The 21,020-nt window shown below is 42.1% G+C and overlaps 1 protein-coding gene and 1 long non-coding RNA gene across 3 annotated transcripts in view; one reads left to right on the top strand and one right to left on the bottom strand.

Annotated features, from left to right (window-relative positions):
- LOC122541282 (protein phosphatase 1 regulatory subunit 1A-like) overlaps positions 1 to 12,172 on the bottom strand; it is an 81,324-nt gene extending 69,152 nt beyond the window's left edge. The window contains exon 1 of the mRNA XM_043677906.1: positions 11,820 to 12,172. Within this exon, the coding sequence (XP_043533841.1) occupies positions 11,820 to 11,921 (102 nt within the window). The 5' untranslated portion in view covers positions 11,922 to 12,172. The remainder of the gene's footprint in view (positions 1 to 11,819) is intronic.
- A 2,820-nt stretch (positions 12,173 to 14,992) lies between these two features.
- LOC122541284 overlaps positions 14,993 to 21,020 on the top strand; it is a 68,507-nt gene continuing 62,479 nt past the window's right edge. The window contains exon 1 of one of the 2 annotated variants that reach the window (XR_006309550.1): positions 14,993 to 15,787. This is a non-coding gene — a long non-coding RNA (uncharacterized LOC122541284). The remainder of the gene's footprint in view (positions 15,788 to 21,020) is intronic. The other variant, XR_006309551.1, reaches the window with a different exon arrangement.

The following is a 21,020-nucleotide window of genomic DNA, read 5'->3' as shown; positions in this document are numbered from 1 at the left end:
GGAGCGCAGTGGAGGCCGGGACGTTAAATGTCTTCAAGGCAGAGATTGATAAATTCTGAATCTTGCAAGGAATTAAGAGATACAGGGAGAGTTTGGGTAAGTGGAGTTGAAATGCCCATCAGCCATGATTGAATGGCAGAGTGGACTTAGTGGGCCGAATGGCCTTACTTCCACTCCTATGTCTTATGGTCTTATAAGAGGCAATTTGTGTCTAATTATGGAAATCTGAAATAAAAAGTTTCCAATCTACTAGCGGGGTTAGGTGGTTTGTGTACAGAGTAACTGAATTATGGGAATGAGCAACAGCATCTAATAGTGTGTTCTGAGCAGTTTCTGAATAGAATTCCTGGTACCTGTGAATAAGTAACGAGTTGGATTATAAGAGAGTCATGTGGACGCTTAACAGCTGTGTGAAATTTTCAAATTAAAACCTTTAGTTAACAGCTCTTAAACGTCAGTGTAAAGGTCTTTCTTGAAACATGTTGAATGACATTGCACCTGCACTGATGATGTGGTGATGCGTAGCTCTTATCAACTTCAATCGAAGGTTTGGGGAATGCATGTGGGTAGGAGCATGCGGGCTTGACTCTGACCAGCATGTAGCTTTGGGTGTGTACTCATGGTGTGTTACAATGATTTTGCACACACCATGACTGCTCAGACAAATCCAAGGTGAAGCTGAGAAGTCCAGAACTCGGTGCATCTGTGTGATTATGAACTGGGTCCCAACTCCACAGCTGTTGTTATGTTGGATAATCAATTGGGGGAGGAAAGAACATATACTCCTGAGAAATGTGAGACGGGTATGTTATGTCATCCTATATGCTTAGCTGCCCCACCTCTGTGAACAATGAAGGCACTGACAGTGAGAGTTTTGAGGAGTGGGGTTGTAGACTTAATGAAATCAAAGGGTCTGAAAAATTAAGGTCAAAATCAAGAACAGTCATGCTTATATTCAAACGCTGAGCAGGCTCACTATATTATCTGTTTTGCTCCTTGTATTTTGTGTGGCCAATGTCCCATCTCACGCACAACATCACCCACCTACCATCCCTTGGCAGAACATTCTAACAGCACTGAATGTCAATTTACTATGTGAAATCTGAACATTCAGGCAATATGGTTAAGATCTAGCAGTTAAATGGAGTTTGTCTCAAAGAGTAATCTGCATATTCGGTATGAATTGCAAGGTTAGGGTTTGGGTCATGGTTGGGAATGTTTCAATGAAACTGAATACAGAAGGCATAATGATTCAACCCGAGACATCTAAAAGTGTTTTATAGTTAAATAAGATAATTTTGATCACTCTGACAGTCGCACTTCTCAATTCGTATGAAGTGTTTGACAGAAACTCAATGCAATCATTCATAGTGGCTCCACATCAGGACTGTATACCTTCCATGCTGATCTTTCAATGATGTAGCTCTCCTTCAGCATTGATATATTGACAGTACTTGGGTTCCTCAGAACTGACAGATTGCCCGTACCCCCTCACTATTGCCACTTGAATATTGTGACAACATCAATACTTTCACATCAGCTGTGTAGCATTCCCTCTAAACTAAATATAACACTTGCCAAATACTGACACTCAGATAACATACAGCTCTGTCCACTCTCCTTCATATGAACCTTTCTAGAGTGCAACATTCCCTCAATTCTCACCCTCTTCTAATACAATACTTTCTAATCCTATGCATTCAAGACAGCACAATTTACTCACTACCGCCTCCTCAACAGCGCTAATGTCCCTCAATCTGTTCCACCCAAGTTGCAGGACAATTTCAGGACTGATGCTCCACTAAAGTAACGTTTCTTCAGGAATGGCCTTCCTCCTGCCAAGTAAACTTCTCGATAGTATGGGTCCTCCAACTCTGAGAATTCCTTTGGTGTTTACTCTCAGGCAGCACATGCAACGACCTGGCTTGGAAATATATAGAATCCTTGCAGTATGGAAACAGGCCCTTCAGCCCAATAAGTACACACTGACTCTCCAAAGAGTATCCTACCCAGACCCATTCCCCTAATACTCTACATTTACCCCTGACTAATGCACCTAGCCAACACATCCTTGAAGTCTTTCGACAATTTAGAATGGCCAATTCATCTAATCCACACATCTTTGGACTGTGGGTGGAAACCGGAGCACCCAGTCACAGCGAGAATGTGCAAACTCCACACAGCCCGAGGCTGGAATTGAACTGAGTCCCTGGCACTGCAGGCAGCAGTTCTAACCACTGAGCCACCATGCCACCCGTCAGCTAGGGTATTCAGGAAAAGGAACTGTGAAGATCTTGCATAGTTTGACATAAGAAATGGAGAGGTATTGAGGTTCTATCATGAACAAATACCCAGGCTCCGTTGAATTGTATTCCAACCTGCGGTGGGGAAATGAAAGATGAAATGCTTAATTTACCTGTGGTCATGATGGAAGTGCCAGAGGACTGGAGGATGGCTAATATGGTTTCACTTTTCAAGAGGACTAATATAGATGAAGCAGGAAATCATAGACAGGTGGGTCACGTGTCAATGGTAGGGAAACTATTGGAGAAAATTTGGAAGGAACAAATTAATACTCACTGAGAAAGGCTTACATTAATTATGATTTGGAGATGCCGGTGTTGGACTGGGATGTAAAAAGTTAAAAATCACGCAACACCAGGTTATAGTCCAACAGGTTTAATTGGAAGCACACTAGCTTTCGGAGCGACGCTCCTTCATCAGGTGGTAGTGGAGGGCGTGATCATAACACAGAATTTATAGCAAAAATGTACAGTGTGATGTAACTGAAATTATATATTGAAAAATTGATTGTCTGTTAAGCCTTTCATCTATTAGAATACAGTGATAGTTTCACTTCTTTCATGTGTAAATCACAAAACCTTTTTTTTAAGTTGCATTCTCGTGTTAACTGTTAACAATGGTGATAGCTCGACAATATGCAGTGGTCCAGGACATTCAGCTTCGGACCTTTGGGTGACCATCCTCCAAGGTGGACTTCGGAACAGGCAGCAGCGAAAAGTGGCCGAGCAGAGGCTGATAGCTAAGTTCGGTACCCATAGGGAGGGCCTCAACCGGGACCTTGGGTTCATGTCACATTACAAGGTGATCACCATTGCACTACACACACACACACAGGTATTCCTACACACACACACTCTCACATACACACAGGCACAGGTTCACACAGACACGCACACGGACACCCACACACACCCTTATAGACACACATACTCCCACACTCACACATGCACCCCCTCACAGACTTAAGACACTCTGCACTCACTACACACACACACACTTTCTCACACTCACAACCCCCACCCCAGACAGACACACACACACACAGACAGACAGACAAAGACCCACATACACACATATATTTTGTGGGGTGAATTTGTACTTGCAGAGTTACATTGTACTTTGCTCAAAAACTGCATGAATTTATGTAAAACTCCATTATCTCACTTTTTAGATTAGAATCAATCTAAACATCATGGCATAGACAGAGAACACAGGGGGCCAACACCTTCAACATATTGTTTAGCTATCAGCATTGTTAACAGCTAATACAAGAATGCAACTTTTAAAAAAAAGGTTTTGTGATTTACACATGAAAGAAGTGAAACTATCACTGTATTCTAACAGATGAAAGGCTTAACAAACAATCAATTTTTCAATGTATAATTTCAGTTACATCATACTAACTTTTTGCTATAAATTCTGTGTTACGATCGAGCCCTCCACTATCACCTGATGAAGGAGCGTCGCTCCGAAAGCTAGTGTGCTTCCAATTAAACCTGTTGGACTATAACCTGGTGTTGTGTGGTTTTTAACTTTTTAGGTTAGAATTGTTTTCTTTAGAACAAAGAAAATTGAGCACATCAATGATTGAGGTGAATAACATTATGAGGGTTATGGACAGGGTGAATGGAGAACAGTTTTTTTCCCTTGGTTGAGAGGTCAATCATGAGCAGGCATGTTTCAGGATAATGAGCAGGAGATTCAGAATGGTCTTGGGTAAAAACCTTTTTCAATTTGTGGATGGTGGGAATCTGGAATGCATTGCTTCAAAAGGTAGTGGAGGCTGCAAACCTTACAACCTTTAAAAACATTTGGATGAGCACTTCAAATATCAGATTATTAAAGTATATGGGACAAGGGCAGGAAATTGGGATTATCATGCCGTGGTAGTTGTGCCATTACAGGGTTGATAGGCTGAAGGGTCTTTTTGCACTGCATGAAGCTATGAATCTATGAAACATTGTCATTAAATCAAATCCTGATGCTCTGTTCCTTACAGAGCTGTGGCTGCACCTTCAGCCCAAACATATTTCAGCAGTGTTTCCAAAAGGAAGCTCAACATACTCTTCTCTTGATTCAATGAAGTCTAGCCCAGCAAGTAAAGCTGAATCATATAACTCTTACAGTGTGGAATCAGGCCATTCAGCCCATCAAGTCCACACTGACCCCCCAATGAGCATCCTAACCATCCTCTATCCATGTAACCCTGAATTACCCGTAGCTAACCCACCTGACCTGCACATCCCTGGACGCAATATGCAATTTAGCATGGCCAACCCACCTAACCTGCACAGAGCATCCCGAGGAAGCCCATGCAGACATGGGGAGTATGTGCAAACTCCACACAGATGGTCACCCGCGGCTGGAATTGAACTCGGGTCCCTGGCACTTTGAGGCAGCAGGGCTAATCACTGAGTCACTGGGACGACCCATGCGATCCAGTGAAAAGAAATAAATGAAACTGAATTGCCCATTCAATGTTGTTTCTTCGCCAAGTTAGCTCGGCTTCAGTGCTGCCTCTTGCAGTCCTGCACACGAACAGAAACTCTTTCCACAGAAGGACGCTGCTTCTTCATTCGTGCTCCTCTAAGAAAGTGGCAATTTCTCACTCTTGTTCTCCCAGCAGCGTAACAGACCCAATAATTCCTAACGAACACAGCAGGCCATCTCTTAGAGGTTAAAAGGTGAGTCTTGTTTACGTTTAGTTTAGCATGTTGGTACAGATTCAATGGGGGAAATTGGTGATGATTTTATGACTCTCTGAGTGCAGCCTCACCTCAGTACTGGCCTGACATACTACTGACTCTCATTTATGGAGAGGACTGGTGGGGGCATATCTGAAGTACTGTTAGCAATATTGATAACCTCATTGAAAGAATAATGCTAAACATATAGAATTAGTTTAGAGACGATCACTGAATCTCTGAATACTGAAATGGGCAGTTTGTCTTATGAGTCATTTTTCGAATGGCTAGGCATGTAAGCACTAAGTTAAAAGTGTAAAAGGTCACTTGATTGAAACATAGAAATTAATGAAGGGTATTGACAGGGTAGATATGGAAAGGATTATTTTCTCCGGAGGGAAGTAAAATGAGAGGTTGTCACTGATAATAAATATGAGGTTCACCCTCTCCTTACCTCTGAACATTCTGAGTCTTTAAAAGTCAAAATATGATGGAAGCAGTTTTTGTTGAATTTTTCTTGAAGATGGGGTAGATAATTTGTATTATTTGAGAAGTTGAATGCTTGGCAGGGATGGGCAGGAACTTGGATCTTAATTAGAGAATCACACAGCATTTCGGCCCATCTCGTCTGTACTGCCAACACTATATTACAACTTACACCAGCTCCACTAGGCCCAGAGCCTTGAATCGAAGAACACTTGAAGTGCTTATCCAAATGCTTTATAAACATTTCTGAGTTTATTTTTTCCCCTCAACAATAGGTTGGCAGTTAGCCTCAGAGCATCAGGGACTCAGGTTCAATTCCAGTCTTGGGTGACTGTCTATGAGGAGTTTGCATATTCTCCCCGTGTCTGTGCAGGTTTCCCTGAGCATTCTGGTTTCCAAAGATATGCAGGCTGGCTGGATTGGCCATGCTAAATTGTCCATTGTGCCACAGGATGTGCAGGCTAGATGGGTTAACCATGGAAAATGTGGGATTACAGGGCTGGGTAGGGGGCTGTGACTGGTCGGATGCTTTTCGGAGGGGTCAGTGCAGACTCGATGGACTGAATGACCTCTCTCTGCATTGTAGGGATTCTATGATTCGAATTACTCTCCCATGCTACTGCGAGACATCGAGAATCCAGTTATAAACTTAGAACTTCTAAAGCGAGAGATAACAGAGAAGGACTTTCACCACCCTCTAGGTGAAAAGCTTTTCCTTAAATTCCTTCAAAGCTCCTTGCCTTCCATTTGAACTCCCTTGCTATTGATCCTTTGACTAAGGGGTTTTCTGTTCAAATGTCCATGCTTCTCATAAACGCATACATCTGCCTTAGAATCCCCTACAGTATGGGAATAGGCCCTTCGGCCCAACATGTCCACACCAACCCCCCTAAATAACCCACCCAGACCCATTCCCCTACCCGATATTTACCGCTGACTACTGCACTTAACCTACACATCCCTGAACACTATGGGCAATTTAGCATGACCAATTCACTAACCTGCACATCCTTGGATTGTGGGAGGAAACCAGAGCACCTGGAGGAAGTCCACACAGATATAGGGAGAATGTGTAAACATCATACAGACAGTCGCCCAAGGTTGAAATCAAACCCGGGTCCCTGTGAGGCAGCAGTGCTAACCACTGAGCCACCGTGCCCCCTCATCTCTACTAGCTCCATCCTCAATCTTCTCTACTCAAAACAAAAGCAACCATAGAATGTGTGTCCTCTCTTAATAGTTGAAATGGTTTTTAGGAGGCAACATCCTGATGATTCTATTTTGCATCCCTCCAGTACAAACCAATCCTTGCCCTAGTGTGGTGATGATAACTGCTGACAATACTCCAGCAATGGTCTAAATCTCATCCTATACAGCTACAACATGACAACTCTTATTTTATAATCAGTGCCACGACTGATAAAATCAATCATCCTTTATTCCTTCTTAACTACCCTGTTACCCACTTGTCCTGTCCTAACCTAACCCTAACACCATTGCAGGTCTCATTTGCTTAGGTAAACTTGGAGGGTTGAATGACCCATTCCTCCTCCTCCTTTATTTTGTGTCTCAGTACTCAACCTCTGACAGTGCTGCGCCCCCTCAATGCTGCCCACCAGCAGCAATGTCCTCACCTCCCCCCCCCTCCAACAGAGTATTGCCTGTCCCAACCCCCCAGATGCTGCATTCCCTCAGCACTGCACCTTTAAAATGCAGCGAGTTTGCAAATGATCTTTCCAAAAATACAGCACTTGGAATATCACAGTGAGGTCATGAAATAATGTAATTTCTGACACAAGTCTACATGCACGCAAATGGAGCCACTGGTGGTGCATCAGTTGAATCGGCTTTCACTTGCAGCATCTGCCCGGATGACGGTGAGGTAAGTCGAATTCCACAGGTCATATCTTGCCAAGGTAAATTACCGCTCACTTTCCGTTTCAAAATCTGCATCGAACGTATTACGGAGGTCAGAGCTTGTAAACGCTCAGCCTCACTTATCTTTAATTAAAGCTAAATTAAGATTTTTAATTGTCAACCTGAGGAAAGTGTTGCCAACGGTGTTCATTAAGTTTGGTGAGTGGGGTGGACTCATGACGACGACCAGAGACTCGAGGCTCATGATCAGCATGAAAAGATTGTGGGCGGCACGGTGGCACAGTGGTTAGCACTGCTGCCTCACAGCGCCAGAGATCCGGGTTCCATTCCCGCCTCAGGCAAACTGTCTGGAGTTTGCACATTCTCCCCGTGTCTGCGTGGGTTTCCTCCGGGTGCTCCGGTTTCCTCCCACAGTCCAAAAGCGTGCAGGTCAGGTGAATTGGCCATGCTAAATTGCCCGTAGTGGTAGGTGCAGGGGAAAATGTAGGGGAATGGGTCTGGGTGGGTTACTCTTCAGCGGGTCGGTGTGGACTTGTTGGGCCGAAGGGCCTGTTTCCACACTGTAAAGTAAAGTAATCTAAACTGGTAAGTGAGCCAGGGAGTAGCCTTCCTCATATTAGATGCTGTATAATTCAAATGTATGTGTGCAACAGAGTATATACCTGTGTCAGAAAGGCTGTTTGTTGATGTGTGTGTGTGAAGGCTAGTGGGTGATAGAGTGCACAAGTGAGTGTGATAGATATACACTTGAGTCTCTGCTGGTGAATGTGTGACTATGTTTATGTGTGTGCCAGACAGCACATGAGTCCATCTATGTGTGAGTGAATGTGTCTGTGCACATTCACTCACACATAGTCAGAGAGAGAAAGACAAGCTGTCTGGGCATGTGCAAATCAGTCAGTGTGTGTCTTTGTTTGTATCTTTGCTACACTCTGTGTGTCAATCTGTCTAGGTTAAAAACAAGGACTGCAGATGCTGGAAACCAGAGTCCAGATGAGAGTGGTGCTGGAAAAGCACAGCAGGTCAGGCAGCATCCGAGGAGCAGGAAAATCGACGTTTCGGGCAAAAGTCCTTCATCAGGAATAGAGGAAACGTCAATTTTCCTGCTCCACAGATGCTGCCTGACCTGCTGTGCTTTTCCAGCACCACTCTCATCTAGAATGGGTCTGTCTGATCATGGGAGAGAAAGACTGCTTGTTTGCTTATTTATGACGTAGGTATTATGCATTCCCCGATGCTTCTGAGTGTGTCTGCTTTTGTGCCTGTTTTCTTCCTATGTTTGGTCTTGCTACATTTACAAACTGTAGTTTTCATTGAACTTTGCCACTTTTCTATTTGTAGCAGCTAACTTGAAGGTGAATGGAGGCTGTAACATTTTAGGCAGGAAGCAGTTAAAAAGAAATGATAAAGATAAACCGAGTTCAGGCCTGCTGCCCGGATTACTGGAAGCTGTTAAAAGTCATGAGGGCAGACAAGTTACACATAACGTGCCTTGCAAAATATAGGCAGTAAAGATAAGAGAAACGATGAATTGATCCTGCAAAACCATGGATTTGCGTCACAATGTCACTGTATAGGAGACTGAATGCCAGCTCCCATGTCCATTGCCAACAGTCAGTCAACAGTCAGAATTGGGGAGGCTCACTTACAGATCATGGCAAAACATCTGTTGATGAAGCTTATTTTAGAGGAACTATTTCAAAAGAGCCATTCAGAAAATGCTTTTTTTTTCCAACTCATTTACCATTACAACCAAGGCTAATTCTGTTCAGTACAGTCGTTTTCTTTCAGAACTTGTCAATTAGTCATACATTTTGTATTTAATCAGGCACGTTAAATGTTGTAGAGCTATTTGTACAGCAGAATGAAACTTGACGAATTGAATGGCTCTGCTAGACATAATCAAGCAGACAACATTAAGCACAACAGGAAACTAGTCTTTAATTATTTCAGTGCACTGGCTTGGATGAGTTGCCAAATACTTTCAGGACAGATTGCACTTAATCTGATTTTCAGTGATTAGGAGTAGTGCCACTATCATTGCTCTACACAACCCCTCACTAGAATCCTTTCTTTAGCCAATTTTGTGCATTTTTGTTGGTTATGATGCACCGCTGGAATAGATGAGAATTGTACCTGGGCTTCCAAGCTCAGTTTTATTGCCATTTTTTTTTAATATATCACTTTTACCTGTTTTAAGCTGTCTCCATATGTTTGGTAGATGTTTTGCTAGTTTGTACAGGGTCAATAGATGTGGAGCTGGAAAAACACAGCAGGTCAGACAGCATCCGGGGAGGAGGAAAGTCAACGTTACGGGCCAAAACCCTTTGTTAGGACTGGCTAAATGTTTGGGCCTGAAATGTTGACTTTCCTGCTCCTCAGATCCTCTCTGACCTGCTGTACTCTCCCAGCTCCACATCTGTTGACTCTGACCTCCAGCGTATGCAATCCTTACTGTCTTGTTCAATTGTACAAACTAACAAAGTCAGTAGACAATTAAAAGCAGCAGCATAAATCGCTAAAGGCTACCATACACTAACTAGTATTCAGATGTGTCATCTCATGTTGTAAATGCTGAAATTTATGTAGCTAATTCACATAGAAATTCTTAATTGTTTTTTAATGTAAATGCTTCGACCTGTTACAACATACATCCATCAATTGAACTTGGAAGTTTCTGGTCTGACAATAAGGAAAGTACTGCTGTATCAAAGGAGCCCTGCAGTTTAATCTTCCATGGTGGTATGGTGCATTGTAAGGTTAATAATTGACAACAGACTAATTATAAAACAAGTTCAGTTCAAGATTCATTCCCTCCGCAGCTGATCTCTCTGCTTTTGTGGCTTAAGCAGTCTAGGGAGGAGTATTCCTTCTGGAAGAGTATTCCTTCTCAGATTTAGTGGTCAATCTTACACTGAACAAGGGAAGATGCCATCTCCGGCATTCTGCATTCTCAGTTGGTAAATAACAAATTATTGCTCAAACTTCTCAAGTTCAGAAACACAACTTCACTTCAGTTGAACTAATGGATTTTGTTTCTTGTCCAAAACAAGTTCAACATGACTGGCAGATTGTAATAATCATCTAGTTAGCTTCATTCTCCTGCCCCATCTGCATAAGCCCTCAAGTATTACCTTCCAGTCTCTGTCCAATTGCCTAATTAAAGTTGCTACTGAATGGCCTCCAGCAGATATTTTGAGTCAGAGAGATGTACAGGAGGGAAGCAGACCCTTTGGTCCCACTCATCTATGCTGACCAGATATCTTAAGTTAATCCCATTTGCCGTCATTTGGTTTATTTCCCTCTAAACCTTCATATTCTCATCCAGATGCCTTTTAAATGTTGTAAGTGTATAAGTCTCCAACACTTCCTCTGGCAATTCATTCCATACATGCACCATTCATGCGTGAAAACAATTGCTCCTTGGTCCCATTTAAATTTTTCCTCTCTCACCTTAGACCTATGTCTTCAAGCTTTGAATTGACGACAGACTTTGCCTCTACCTTGAGGCAAAGATCTTGGCTATTCATCCGATCCAAGCCACTCATGATTTTATAAACCTCTATAAGGTCACCCCTCAGCTTCTGGATTAGAGTGGTGCTGGAAAAGCACAGCAGTTCAGACAGCATCCAAGGAGCAGGAAAAATCGATGTTTCGGGCAAAAACCCTCAGCTGCCGACACTCCAGGTAAAATTGCCCTAGCCTATTCAGTCTCTCCATACAGCTCAAACCCTCCAACCCTGGCAACATCTTTGTAATTTTTTTTTCTGGATCCTTTCAAGTTTCATTGTCTTTCCCACAACAGGAAAATCAGAGCTGAATGTAATACTCCAAATGTAGCCTCCCAAATCTCATACTAGCCAATAAAGACAAGCGTACCTTTCACTGCCCTGTCTGACTGCAGCTCCACTTTTAAGGAACTATGAACATGCACCCCAAGGTCTCTTTGTTCTTATGTCAGTTGGTCAGATCAAAAGCAAATCATTGTATAAACAATTGACTCCCCATTTCACCACTCCATCAAACATCAATTGTCTGAAATCTGTGTGCTCTGCTTAGTCACAGCATCATTACCACTTCATGTCAAAAACTAATCAGTGATTTAACACACGCCTATCAATTCTGCTTCACTCTAACAGCAATGGTAACAGCTGCTCACGCAGCATCTGACAATCATAGAGTTCCCCACCAGAACTAACGATATTCAACCCAGGACATTCATTTCCATCTTGTTGATTGCCAATCACGTTAGTTTTGTGTCTTATGGTTACTGCGACGCTTTTGCTTGGAAACTACTCATTCAAAATAAATGGAACTTGGAATTTTGACTTGATGCAGAGGACACGTTTGCCGCAAATAAGAAGAAAAAATGACATGACATAATTGAAACTTATGCCTTACTTAGAATTTGTTTTCTAATTGGGCTGAGGAGGACTGAATCCATTATGCCAGGAATAATAATATTACCTGCTCTGCCATCTGTGGGTCAAGACCCAAATCCAGCGTTGGCTCTTCGAACTTTATGCTCTGAGAATCACTGTCCATTTTCAAATCTGCGGTTCTGCTCATAGCTCTATTGCGCTGTCTGCTGCACAACTTTCAGTAGCTGCACTGCCAGTCTCTGCATTGCCTTCTCCTTCCCCTCCCTCTTTTCCATATTCCTGATCAGTCAGGTAGTTTCAGATTACACACTCGAGGCGATAACTGTCTTCACACAGTACAAAGTTTAGCTCCATCAAGGGTTACACACAGATTAAAACCCCCGTTAAAGAATTCCAGTTGAGAATATCTAGATATTTTAGATCGATATTGTTATGGATCAGGCCAAACGCCCCCAAAATATGATTTGGAGATACTGGGGTGTATAAAGTTAAAAATCACAACACACCAGGTTATAGTGCAACCACCTGATGAAGGAGCCGCGCTCGGAAAGCTACTGCTTCCAATTAAACCTGTTGGACTATAACCTGTGATTTTTAACTTCGTATGTGTAAGATATTGCTTTCCAGAGCAATTCAATTGGTCAAACTACTTGACTTTAAGTAAAATATATTTTTTACACTACAGTTAAAATGAAATAAAAGTAGAATGAAAGAACGAACTTAACTGTAACTGTATCAAAATGCTTAGCGAAATAACATATACATTAACTGTCACGGATAAGTCTAGAGCAATGTGTCTTTGAAGGGTCAGTGTGGATTTGTTGGGCCAAATGGCGGGTTTCTACATTGTAGGGAGTCTATGATTCCATGGACTACTACTAATTAACTATTCCAATATATAAACATTCCATAAATAAACCTTTGGCAAATTCAGTAAAACATATTGTCTCATATGTAATTCTAGCAGCAGGAAGGGAAGCCCAGCTTTTATCTATAACAGAGAGAGAGGTATAAGAGCTTCCACATCCAGCTTCAAGACCTTAGCAACTGCTGAAAGCTAAAACAAAAACTCCTGATTCTTTTGGGAGCTTGACACTAATCATTCAAGTCACTTCTATTGTCCCAGCTTTTAAAAAAAAGTCTCAAGGCCTTATTTTGAGCAGACCGCTCATTACCCCTGTCTCAACCTTCACAAAAAAAGCCATATATAATACAGCTCTTAAAACCAAAATATTGTCACAATATCTAGAAGTTAGATGCAGAATGAATGTCTCTAAACTCAGTTTCATTAAATACACCAATGACAGACACAGCACAGCTTAGAGGTCATGGCTGGTTTTGAACTGTGCCAGAAAACAGTAACATGACATGAACAACTGGCTGTCAGAGGGAGGAAGAGTTGGACAGATACAATCAAAATAAAGTTACCTTACACTGCTGAATTAACCATTTCTAGGCCCAACAGGGCACATGTTAGATCTTCCTGAAGAAGGGCTTATGCCCGAAACGTCGATTCTCCTGTTCCTTTGATGCTGCCTGACCTGCTGCGCTTTTCCAGCAACACATTTGTAAGCTCTGATCTCCAGCATCTGCAGTCCTCACTTTCTCCCACATTTTAGATCTGCCTAACTTTTATTTTGTGCTCTCCTATGAAATTACTGGACCCACTGTACAGCTGGCATGGTGGCTCAGTGGTTAGCACTGCTGCCTCACAGCACCAGGGACCCAGGTTCGGTTCCAGTTTCGGGGACTGACTGTGTGGAGTTTGCACATTCTCCCCGTGTCTGCGTGGATTTCCTTGGGTGCTCTGTTTTCCTACTACAGTCTAAAGATGTGCAGATTAGGTGGCTTGTCATGCTAAATTGCCCGTAGTATTAGTTAGGGGCCAATATGGGATAGGTCTGGGTGGGTTACTCTTCAGAGGGTCGATGTGGACTTGTTGGGCCAAATGGCCTGTTTCCATACTGTAGGGAATCTAATCCACTTCAATGACCCGCCATAGGTTCACAGGTCGTTTTACTCCAGACTTACTATGTGTGGCTAATTGCAATTTTGTTTTTGTTTTGGAGAAACAAATGTTGGAAAGAGTTTATGTAGAGTTATTCAAAATCAGGAGGGGCCTCGGCAGAATAGGTTGGGAGAACATTGAGCACAAGAGGGCACAGATTAAAATAGCTCAGACAGCATTTGCGCAGAGAAAGCAAAGTAATTGTTTCTGACCCCTTCTGTACTACATCCTCAGGAGAATTCATACTCTCAACAAACAGTATTTCAACTCCGTTTCAAACAAGTTTAGATTCGGTGACCCTTCCTCAGAAGTGGTGGTAGCTGGAAAAATGTCATCTCTCTGCAGAATATAGGGTGAGGGAGGGGGTAAGGAGGAGCCGATAGGTGTGGATAGAGCTCAAAGAGAGAGAACAGTTCGATAGACAAAGATGTTGATAACGACCTGGCTGGCAGGGGAATAACTGTTAATTAATTAATTAACAGCTATTCACTAACATAGTTATTAACAGTTATTCCCCTCCCAGCCAGGTCGTTATCAACACCTTTGTCTGTCTAACTGTTCTCTCTCTTTAAGCTCTTTCCACACCTATCGGCTCCTCCTTATCCCCTCCCCCACCCTATCTTCTGCAAATAAATATATTTTCCTAGCTACCACCACTTCTGAGGGAGAATCACCACGTAAAGGTTAACTTTAATTTCGCTTCACAGATGCTCCCAGCCCCTGCTGAGCCTTTCCAGCAACTTCTGTTTTTGTTTATGACTTACAGCATCCGCAGTTCTTTCGGATCTTGCCTATTTACAGGCTGAAATTAATTGGTTTTCTAAACAAGTGCAGAGAGGTTGGACATGAAGAAAGCTCAATCTGGAACAGAGCGAGCAGTTCAGGCCTGAGACGTTTATGGCGATATATTCAACGAAAACGTCTGAAAATAGAAGTCGAATGATACTTGAACAGGAAGAACTTTTCTGTTTGCAAGGAGACATTTTGAGAATGTTAGTTAATGAGCTGCTCATGAGGCTCAATGGATCAAGTGTCCCCTGACTGCACTATAACAATGATAGGATACTGGGACTCTGACCTCGCTTTATACCTCACATGTTTACTTTCTTTTATTCACCAGCCATTACTGCACTCTCCGCTCAGTGAACAATGGCTTTGCATTTGTCAATTCAGACAGAGAAACAGGCGAGGCCCAGATATGATCTTGAGTACAAATCCTTTCCTCATTAATACTGCACAAGGGCTGACGACAAAGTTTAATACTGAATTAGTAACATTAAAATGGAAATACCTTTCAGCCCTTGATATTGCAATGATAATATACAAGAGGTAGAATAATATTAGAAAGCTACTTTACAAGTCATTAAGTCATGAATGATCTGTAATGAAAGCTTTATTTTAGACGAATATGTAATACTATTTCGGGCCTTAACGCCGGGTGAACCCCCCACCCCCACATAATACACACGTAAGTCATGCACTGCCTGAACCAATAGTGAATTAATTGACTTATTCTATGATCTCAGTGGTGCGATTGCCAAAAAATACCAAGCAATGGTTTGCAGGATTCAGAGTGGTCACTGTCCCCGGAAGTGTTCTGTGCAGACACAGCATGTGTGTTGTGACTCTGGTAAAACCCTGGTTATGTGGCGGGCCGGAGGAGGGTCTAAACATCTTCGCAACGGAACCGGTTCTCGGTCGAGTTTCCAATAACGTGCGGCCCAGAACAGAATGAAACTTCAAACTGCAATATCCAGCTTTGTTTTCCCTACTCACGTCAGATAACTTGCAGAGCGGTATTGCTGTGAAATTAACCACGTGTCCTTCAGTAAGTGATGGTCGGCTGTCTTCTTTAACTCCTGCTTTCTTCTGGTGGAGGTGCTCGCATACAGAGAATGCAAGGATTCATCAGGAACTGTGGTGAAGGAATGGTCATATTTGCCAAAGTCACCGAGAAGATTTTGTATTTTCATGCCCTTTTTTACTAAAGTCATGCGTGCCAAAGTCTTTGCTGATGTTTCTTATAAACAAACGTTTAGGACAAGGTATAAATTTTTTTTTCATATGACTAATTTATCATGAAGCAAGATTTTCGTTGTTAGGAGCAATTTTATTAAAAAAGTGACAATTTGGGGAGATATTTCTGGAGGACAGCAGCCGAAGCAATTATTATAGATACATTAATATTTATACACATGCATTGGATATAAAATGTATTTTCTTTTGTGGAACCGTCTAGCTTTTTTTCAGGATGCTTTTCACTGTAGAATTCAGGAAACTTTCAATTTTACTGAGCGGTTTGCTCAAGTGTGTTATTACCACAAGCTACCTTTAACTCGAGTGAGAATTCCCACATTGTGGAAACAGCCGTTCTGCTGAACAATTCCATACCGACCCTCTGGACAGCAACCCACCCAGACCCACCCCCATACCACATATTTGCCTAATGCGCCTCACCCACACATCCTATAACATTATGGGACAATTTAGCATGTCCAACTAATCTAACCTGCACATCTTTGGCCTGTGCGAGGAAACCCCTGCAGACACAGGGAGAATGTGCAAACTCCACACAGTCGCCCGAGGCTGGAACCAGGCGCTGTAAGGCAGCAGTACTAACCACTGAGCCACCATACCACCCCTTATTCGGCTACTTATTAAGAAATCTAACAGACAATCAATATTGAAACCATTATATTTATTGATATGTATCAATCTACAATAAAAAAGTCTCCTCATTGTAAGCAAGTTAAGCCTCACAACTCAACTTAGCTGTTACATGATTAACTTGGAATTTAGCGATGATTTCAAACAACAGTCTGCCTCTGGATGTCCAGATTTCAATCCTTTCAGTCGCACATGCAATTCTAGCGAGGCTCTTTGGATTTCTGCTATGAAAGAATCCTTGAGTTGATTTCTGATAGGATTTTCTGTCTTGTGAAGTTTCTGATGTGACATTATTGATGATGCTTCATCTCCAACAATGATTGGTACTTCTGGAATCGTTAAGTCTGTATCATGCAGTAACGTCCCAGTTCGATGATACGTGTCTGTTTTAATCACGATTTTCCAACAATTAACCGTTTCACCGCAGGACATTCCTTCTGCAGGCAATGTTAATTACTTATTTGTCACAAAGCAGCAAGTTATCAAGCAATGGTTTCCCCCTCAGTCCGAGGAAACAGCTTATTTACTTTGCTTCAATTTTTTTTCCCCTCCGGGACGGGTACTTAACATATTACTCTCGTGTCACCAATTTTCCTTGTCTCTTTCATTTAGGAATCCCCTGACTAGTTATTAAAGTTTTGAACTTTTGTCTGTGCAGAAATAATTTTTTTTTTAGTCCGTTCTTGTGCACCTTTATTTTAATCACTTAATTTGTTTGGTTTCTTCTTACTCTTTCTTTGATTTATTTTGAGTTGAATGATTTATTGTCACTCGTTTTTGCAGTAAATTACAGTGGAAAACTTCAAACTAACACCAAATTTTAAATACACTAAAGTACAAAGACAGTGCTGGCAGAAGTCTCATGTTAACAGTGCTCTCATATTGCTAATGACAGGTTGACTCTGGACATAGTTGCCCTCCCTTAGTACAACTTTATATCAGGAAAATTCTGTCATACTGCGAGTTTTGCTGGGGGATTACTTGAAGTTAACTATTCCATAAAATGAGGATCTTTAAATAATATGGAGCACCATGCAATTATCAGTGGACACCCACGTTTCTAACATAACAATGGGAGAACATCATTGACACAGCATGTGAAGATGGTTGTAACTGTGGCAATCCCCAAGGAAGTGGCTGAAATTATAGCCCATTTCATAGATAGCCAGCTAGCAATGACCACATCTGTTTGCCTTTGTGACAGGCATGATCCAACCCGGTCAGTCACTTCCCCATTTAAAACCATTGCTTTCAATTTCCTCAGTTGTTCTTTGTCAAACGTTGACTGGAAAGCAGTCACTCACACCTCTCATAATTCCAATCCTTACATCGATATTTGGGCCATGTTTCCATTGTAATTTGTTACCAATGACCCTGGAAGAATAGAAATTGAGTCTATTTGTGTGCATTGTTGATGATTGGTACTGCATGCTGATGACTGATCAATGGCTTGTGAGGTGATATGTAGTTGGAGTGGATTTGTCCCTCTCTCTTTGGACAGATGTACTAAAATATTCACATTGTATTGCAGATGTCAATGATTAGTTGGATTGTTTATATCATATGTGTCATTATTTATGTAACAGTGCAGTGCTACAGAGTTCACTACTGGGGTCACAATTAATTACTTATATAAATATGTTAATATAAGAGTCTGCAGAAATCATAGTCACAGAGATCAACACCTCAGAAAAATGTTATTCTGCTCATTGATTCAAAAACAAGTACATAACTATTCTAGTCCCAGTGCTTAGCCCATGGTCTCATAAGCCTTGTAATTGCAAGGGCACATCTAAATACTTAATAAATATTATAAGAGTTTATGCCTCTACCACCATTAAAGGCAATGATTTCCAGATTCTCAGCACCCTCTCTGTGAAAAAAAAACATTAAACCGACCTCTCCTCTAAACTTCCTGCCCCATACTGTTAACATGTGGCATTGGTCCTTCCTGCAAGCATATAAGTTCTGTTTGTCTACTCAAACTATGCTCCTTATAATTCAATACCAGCTCCTGAGTGTCCCGCTGCCTGATTACAGAAATCTGATTAAATTCCTCTGCCTTTCCTCACCAGGACTATTTTATGATGCCGCATGGGACCTTTCATTATGTAATCCAGTATGGAGACTACAAGTCTGGCTGTGAACATCTGCTATATCTAGCTCGCAGCCCCTTTCGCCCATCATATATCGGCTAAAAAGCCCCAGGCAGCCATCTTGTCAACTTTTGTCACAGGCCTCTACGGCAACCTCCAACCTAATGAACGATATGTTGACACTTAAGGCAGCCCACAGAGGGTTCATTCGGCTGAGCTCAGTATGGTAGGATTGTCTTATGAGAACAGGTTGGGTATTTTGGCCCTGTACTTTAGAAGAATGAGTGTAGACTTTATTGAAACATATAAGTTGCATAGTAAATGAGGAGATGCTGTTTCCCCTTGTTGCAGAGTAGGGCAAGATGGTATTACATCAGTGTAAGTGGTCATGCATTTTTAGGCAGAGGTGAAGAAATATGTCCTCAAGAAAACTCTGAGGATGGTTAATCTGTGGAATTCTTTAGCACAGAAGCGTGACAATGTTGGATCCGGTACTTATATAGTCTCCTTGAACATTGACTCTTACCAGTTTCATTCAGTATGTTTTTCTGTCAATGCAACCAAATCTAACCATTCCATAAAATCCTCTGATTATGTCGCATCTGCCACATGATTGACCAGTCACAGAAGCTGAATACATTTCTTCAACACTCTTGCTGTCTGTTTTTCAAAAAAGTTGCATTCCAAATATTCTTCTAACTTCAGCTGACACAAATATGTGACATTCTCTCTGTGTGAACCTAAAGTGGTTTTATAGTAAGTTCAGGGCTATCCAGGTTGTCCTGCATCTTGCAGGAGCAACGGACCTGATATCTAATGGGAGCATTGCTGCTTAGCTATAAGTCAGGCCCTGAGCTCAGGGAATCAATCTGTTTTGTGTGCAGACCACCCAGTTTCTAAAATGTGCGGAGACAAAAACTGAACTGAATTTGTGAAAAATCCAACGACGTTGTAGGTACATGCATCATCCACTTTGTGCATAATGTTAGCTGTTGACCACATTCAGCTGGGTGGTGCATTTCAGTAAGTGTGTATGACAGAGAGTGGAGTTCAGCTGATTGCAACGCAAACATTTGATCATCTATACGGCATGACAATTCTTTATTTAGAACATGGAACATAGAACGTTACAGCACAGTACTGGTCCTTCGGCCCTCGATGTTGCGCCGACCTGTGAAATTAATATGATGCCCATCTAACCTACACCATTTCATTATTATCCATATGTATTTCCAATGCCCATTTAAATGCCCTTGACGTTGGTGAGTCTACTATTGTTGCAGGCAGGGCGTTCCATGCCCCTAGTACGCTGAGTGAAGAAACTACCCCTAATATCTGTCCTAAATCTATCACCCATGAATTTAAAGCTATGTCCTCTCATTGTTAGCCTTCTCCATCCAAGGAAAAGGGCTCTCACTGCCCACCCTATCTAACCCTCTGATTATCTTATATGTCTCAGTTAAGTCGCCTCTCAACATTCTTCGCTCCAACAAAAACAGCCTCAGTTCCCTCAGCATTTCCTCATAAAACTTTCCTTCCATACCAGGCAGCATCCTCGTAAATCTCGTCTGAACCCTTTCCAAAGCTTTCACATCTTTCCTATAATGCGGAGACCAGAACTGCACGCAATACTCCAGGTGCAGTCTTACCAGTGTCTTGTACAGCTGAAGCCTGACCTCATGGCTCCGAAACGCAATCCCTCAACCAATAAATGCCAACATACCGTATGCCTTCTCAACTACCCTATCAACCTGGATGTTTTACAATGTACCCAGTACTCTGCATTCCTGTTACTTCTTCTGAAGTGAACTACCTCACACTTTCCTGCATTTGCCACTTCTCAGCCCAGCTCTGTATCTTATCTATGTCCCTCTGTAATCCACAACATCCTTCAGCACTATCCAGAGCTCTGCCTACTTTAGTGTCATATGCAAATTTACTGACCCACCTTCTACGCCCACATTCAGATCATTTATAAAAATGACAAACAGCAGTAGCCCCTAGACAGATGTTTGTGGCACAGCACTGGTAACTGAGCTCTGGGGTGAACATTTCCCATCAACCACCATCCTCTGTCTTCTTTCAGCTAGCCGATTTCTGATCCAATTCACCTTCAATCCCAAAACTCTGTATTTTGTGCAATAGCCTACCATGTGGACCTCATCAAACACCTTACTAAAGTATACTTCGGTGGTAGGTAAAGTAATGGAAAGGGTACTGAGGGATAGGATTTATGAGTATCTGGAAAGGCACTGCTTGATTAGGGACAGCCAGCACAGATTTGTGAAGGGTAGGTCTTGCCTTACAAGTCTGATTGAATTCTTTGAGGAGGTGACCAAGCATGTGGATGAGGGTAGAGCAGTGGATGTAGTATACATGGATTTTAGTAAGGCATTTGATAAGGTTCCCCATGCTAGGCTTATGCGGAAAGTCAGGAGGCATGGATAGAGGGAAATTTGGCCAATTGGATAGAAAACCGGCTAACCGGTCGAAGTCAGAGAGTGGTGGTAAATGG

This window comes from Chiloscyllium plagiosum, chromosome 37, assembly GCF_004010195.1.
Source record: "Chiloscyllium plagiosum isolate BGI_BamShark_2017 chromosome 37, ASM401019v2, whole genome shotgun sequence".
Lineage (NCBI taxonomy): Eukaryota > Metazoa > Chordata > Chondrichthyes > Orectolobiformes > Hemiscylliidae > Chiloscyllium > Chiloscyllium plagiosum.
Note: the sequence above shows the minus strand (reverse complement) of the source record. Positions and strands in the feature narration are given on the sequence as shown.